Source organism: Brachionichthys hirsutus, unplaced genomic scaffold, assembly GCF_040956055.1.
Source record: "Brachionichthys hirsutus isolate HB-005 unplaced genomic scaffold, CSIRO-AGI_Bhir_v1 contig_1444, whole genome shotgun sequence".
NCBI lineage: Eukaryota > Metazoa > Chordata > Actinopteri > Lophiiformes > Brachionichthyidae > Brachionichthys > Brachionichthys hirsutus.
Window position 1 is genome coordinate 20,172 of NW_027180868.1, and position 4,716 is coordinate 24,887.

General features: G+C 44.0%; 1 protein-coding gene across 1 annotated transcript; it reads left to right on the plus strand.

The window, feature by feature from the left end:
- The first annotated feature begins 392 nt into the window (after positions 1 to 392).
- LOC137916822 (zinc finger MYND domain-containing protein 10-like) lies at positions 393 to 4,288 on the plus strand. Its single transcript, XM_068759786.1, has 12 exons — positions 393 to 481; positions 1,415 to 1,520; positions 1,607 to 1,723; positions 1,807 to 1,860; positions 2,376 to 2,528; positions 2,624 to 2,712; positions 2,783 to 2,877; positions 2,977 to 3,149; positions 3,447 to 3,572; positions 3,655 to 3,776; positions 3,902 to 4,027; positions 4,195 to 4,288. Exons 1-12 carry the CDS (start codon positions 393 to 395, stop codon positions 4,286 to 4,288), a joined length of 1,344 nt encoding a protein of 447 aa, XP_068615887.1.
- The last annotated feature ends 428 nt before the right edge of the window (positions 4,289 to 4,716 follow it).

Consider the following 4,716-nt stretch of genomic DNA (forward strand, 5'->3'; position numbering starts at 1 on the left):
GGATGGAGAGGGCGGGGCTCAGTGGGCGTTGCCCCGACGGAAAGGCCAATGGCGGGGCCTGGCTGTTAATGTCTTTAAAAGTAAGAAGGATTTTAAATTCCGGCGTAAACATGGAGTCAACACGGAGATGTTAGTCAACGCAGAGAACTCTGTCCAGGATATCTTCTCCCTCGTCTATTTTCATGCTCGACTGTGATGTTTTTTTTTTTATTTGAACATGCACCGCCCCTCTGTGGTGCCAGGAGGTAACTGCACTTAAGAGTGCGCTCGGTTTACAGTAACCAGGGCAACCACAGGGCAGACTGCAGAAAGCTAACTTCAGGCAGAGCTGAAGAGGAATTGGAAGTGGTTTTTATTTAGAATAAACTCTTTTCTTGGGTCTCTGTGAGATAATGGACATTCGGGTAATTCTTCCTGTCGAGGCCGAAACGTTTGTTCAAAGTCTGGAAACGTTCTCTCTGAAGGAAGTGGGCTCTGCGAGGTAAGACGAGGGGCCGACCGGGAACCGGCAGGGCGGATTAAACCGGCCGATATTCGGCATTCTGACGCGCATCGGCATCGGCCCTCTCTATTGATCCGACGGCCGATAGAATTGTGGCTCATTTCTGTAAAAAAAGAATAAAACAATCTTCTAACTTTGTTTTATTTACTTTATAACTTTATTTTAACTTTTTAAGAGATGCTGCTGAGCTCCCTGCACTTTGTTGCAATTTTCAAACAAAGATTTGTTGATTATTGTCTAAGATTAAAAGAAAAAAGCTATTTAATAAACATGCATTTAAACGTTGGAGTTCGTATTATTCTAAATTTGGACGGCATATTTTTTTAACTTTTACTAGAAATGAATATCGGTTATCTGCTTCGGTATCGGTATTGGCCACTATAGGTAAGACTTACCGGTTACCTCTCTAACTAACTCTACTTTACGTTAGGGTTAGCAGTAAGTTTATTAAACTAGTTATTCAGAGTGTGCTGAGTAAGTACTGATGAAGTCGAGTACTTGGTAATAGTCACGTAAAACACAAACCTGGAAAAGTAAACAAATGACCAGTTTAACGTGCAACGCTGTTTTTGCTACTTTACTTTATCAGTGGTGAAATACGTGTTCAGACATTTTGAATTAAGTAGTAGTACAAAGGTATTACTGTAAAATATACATGAAGTACCAGAAGTAAGCGTGCTGTACTCACAGAACGAGAATAATATCTGCCATATTTTATCATTATATTAATGTTGGACTCTTTACAAAGGTTTTTTATAAAATGACAAATAGAGTTGGAAGTCTTTCTAATCTAAGTTAATTGTGATGTTAGACTCGGATCAAAGTTGTGTCTCGAAGGGCGCTGCACTCCATTAAGCGTCGATCTGATTTGCTGAGGTCGTTTCGTGGGTTTTCTGTTTGCGCGGGGGACAGGTGGCTCAAACAGCACGAGAGCATCGAGAAGCTGAACATGCAGGCCATATTGAGTGCTTCTGCTGATGATGAATTTGTCAAGGATCTCCTGGTATCACATACGAAGGTAACTGCTATAGCTCTCCTCTAATAACCCTGAAATGCCAGTGGGCTGTCCTGCAGAAACAAAAACAGAAACTCCTCCCTCTCCAGATACACGTTCTGGTCCATGAAATGATCCTCATTGAGGTGTGGAAGGATAACGTTTTCCCCATCTTATGCCGGCTGCAGGACTTTAATCCCACGCACACGTTTCAACTTTACATGGTGGTGAGTGTGAAACACGGCGTAAAGGTGATCGGCTTGTAATGCAGGTAATTGATCTAATGCACTCTTCAATGTCTGCCTCTTAGCTCCACCATGAAGGTACGATCATAAACCTCCTCGAAACAGTGATGTTTCACAAGGTCAGTGTCTTTACTCATACTCTCTGATGTTCTATTCATCTGTAGACTAGAGGGTGAAGTGTTGCTGTGGCGCCCCCTGGTGGGACGAGCCGAAAGAAAAAGAAGAAGTTTAGTCATCTGTAGCCTATTCTGCATGCATGAAATGTGCAATTGATAAGATATGACCAGAAATGTTGTTTAAAACATTCAAACTTAAACAAACAAACAAACAAACAAGCAAACAAACAGGCATTAAAGCAACGGCGTCGCTGTTTTGTCCTAAATGTCCGTGTATTGTGTTGCAGCAGTATCTGTTGTGGTTAGAATGCTAACCAGCTAGCCATGTGTCATAAAGTCTGATCGATAAGTAAACAAACTCCTACGATATCAAGAAACGAAATAAACTTCCTATTCGTTTTCTTACTAACGCTCCTGTAAGAGCGTAGTCTGTCGCTTCGGGGCGGTCTGTCCGGTAACATTCTTACGGCGTGAGTTTTGTGTAATAACTCTGAGAGCGTTTTTGCGTGTATATTCAGGAATCACACGAGGCGGCCGATGACTCCGTTCTCGACTTGGTGGAGTACTGCCACCGCAAACTCACGCTGCTGGCCAGCAAAGCATCCACAGCAGGCGTGGCAGCGTGTGACCCACGCAACGACATGACAGAAAAAGCAGTTTCCTCCATAGAGGTACAGGCACCTCAGTAGAATGCTCTCTCTCTCTCTCTCTCTCTCTCTCTCGCTCCGAGATTAATCAATCGCATCATTCTTCTGTCTCGCTGAAGGAGTTGCAGACCATGCGTGTCGCACTGGAGTTTCAAATCTCCCTGAAGGCGGTGTCGGTCCTGCGCTACATCACCGGTCACACTGAGAGGTATATGGCAGACGAGTTTATAGGACAGAACATGAGACGGTTTTAACAAGTGCTTCAAAAAATGTTTCAGCATCAGCGTCATCAATCGTTTGCTGTGCACCCATAACATGCCCAGCATCCTGGTTCAGCTGATTACCTGCTGCCCTTGGAGTCGCTCTAAAGAAGGTACACATCGCACCATTGGTGCATCTTTTTTCTTTTTTCTTTTGCCCTTTTTCTAAAAACGAACCCGTTTTTCACTTGTCGCTCTGTCTCCTACTGAAGGCTCCGTAGAAAAGTACATCAATGGGAGCTGGCAGAAGATCCCCGACGAGGACCGCTTTAAGATACAAAAACTGGACGGTCAGGTCTGGATCGCGCTCCACAATCTGCTGATTAAAGAGGACTGCCACAGGAAATACAACTTCAACAGTTTCAACAAGAGCCAGCTTCTGAAGGTGTACTATGGGAGAGCTGTTGACTCACTGCGTCTGCCTGGCGGTTCTCTGTAAACTCGATGTGACGAGGCGAGAGCGCGCCGGATTGTTTTGACACAGATTCAGTTTTCACACGTTGCTTTGCTCGAGACGTTTCCGCCTGTTACGCACTTTCTCACCCGCTTCCTGTTGCCTCGGCCATTTGTGCAGAGGGCCTCGCGCATCCTCCTGTGATCTCAGGGTGCACGCTCCTCGGCATGTTGCAGAATATTCTGCTGACGTCGTCGTTCTTGATGTTCCGTTGTTCACACGCTGCAGCTACGGGGCTTCCTGACAGAGGTGGTGATCGATCAGCTGCCGTTCCTGCTGGACCTGCACCGGTTCCTGGCTCACCTTGCCATCACACGCCCCGCCCCACCAAAAAAAGAGCTGGTTTTGGAACAAGTACATGTTCACGCACACACACACATATCTACACCGAACTACGCCCCTGTGCATTTACCATCAGTCTTTTATTGATGTATAGATCCCAGAAATACGGGACCAGATTGTGAGCGAGAACTCTGGCAAGTGGAAAGCAATAGCAAAGCATCAAATCAAAGGGGTGTTCAACCTTTCCGAAAGTGACTTGAAGATGCAGGCACGATGGTAATACTATCAGAATAACCGTTCAGTATTACAAGCGTGTCGGCGCTGAATGTACAGATAAATCAACTCCATCCATCTGTTCTGCGGTGGCGAGCTAAGTCTTGGTTATTTTTCTCTCTCTCCAGTCTGGGTCAGACATACAACATAAGTGTGATGGATATGTTACTATCTGGAAAGCCAAAGTGTGGATCCTGCGGCAAAGAAGCTTCCAAGAGATGTTCTCGTTGTCAGGAAGCGTGGTACTGTAACAGGTAACACTGATTGTCTGACATTTATCTGTTGATTTGCTCTTTAATGCTAAACACAGACGTTCTGGTCATTCTAGATCGCAATGGAAATCCCAGGATGTCTAAGGAGCTTACGTGTTTTCCCTCACTAAATGTGTGATGTCTTGTCTTTATCGTGTTGTTCTTCTCAGAGAATGTCAGGTGAAGCACTGGCCGAGACACGAGACCCTCTGCATGCTGATGGGCGGAGCCAAAGAGACCACCCAGACGGCCCAGCACAGCTAGAGGACACCTTTAAAGACTGGATGATGAAACTCCGGCCACTTTGTGGCAAAGCAGCAAATAGGGATGACTATCTTTTTACAGAATTAATGAAAAAAAACCAAATGATTGAAAATGATTAAAATAATTAATTCTCTCCTCATCCATGCTGTACGAAACCATCTTAATGTGTTAATAATTTTGAAATAAGTTGAATTTTCAGTAATAAAATAAAATACGTTTTTCTTCAAATAAAACTGATGATAAAGTCGAAACAGTGTGGTTTCACCAGTATTTAGAACGCTTCAGAGAATATTAGTAACACATGAAGCAAAATGATAATCAGGTTGTCACTAAAATAAATTAAAGATAACGACCAAATCATTCTCATGATGGAGAAGATGCTTAAGACAGATAAATAGACAGACAGACAGATAGATAGACAGACAGAT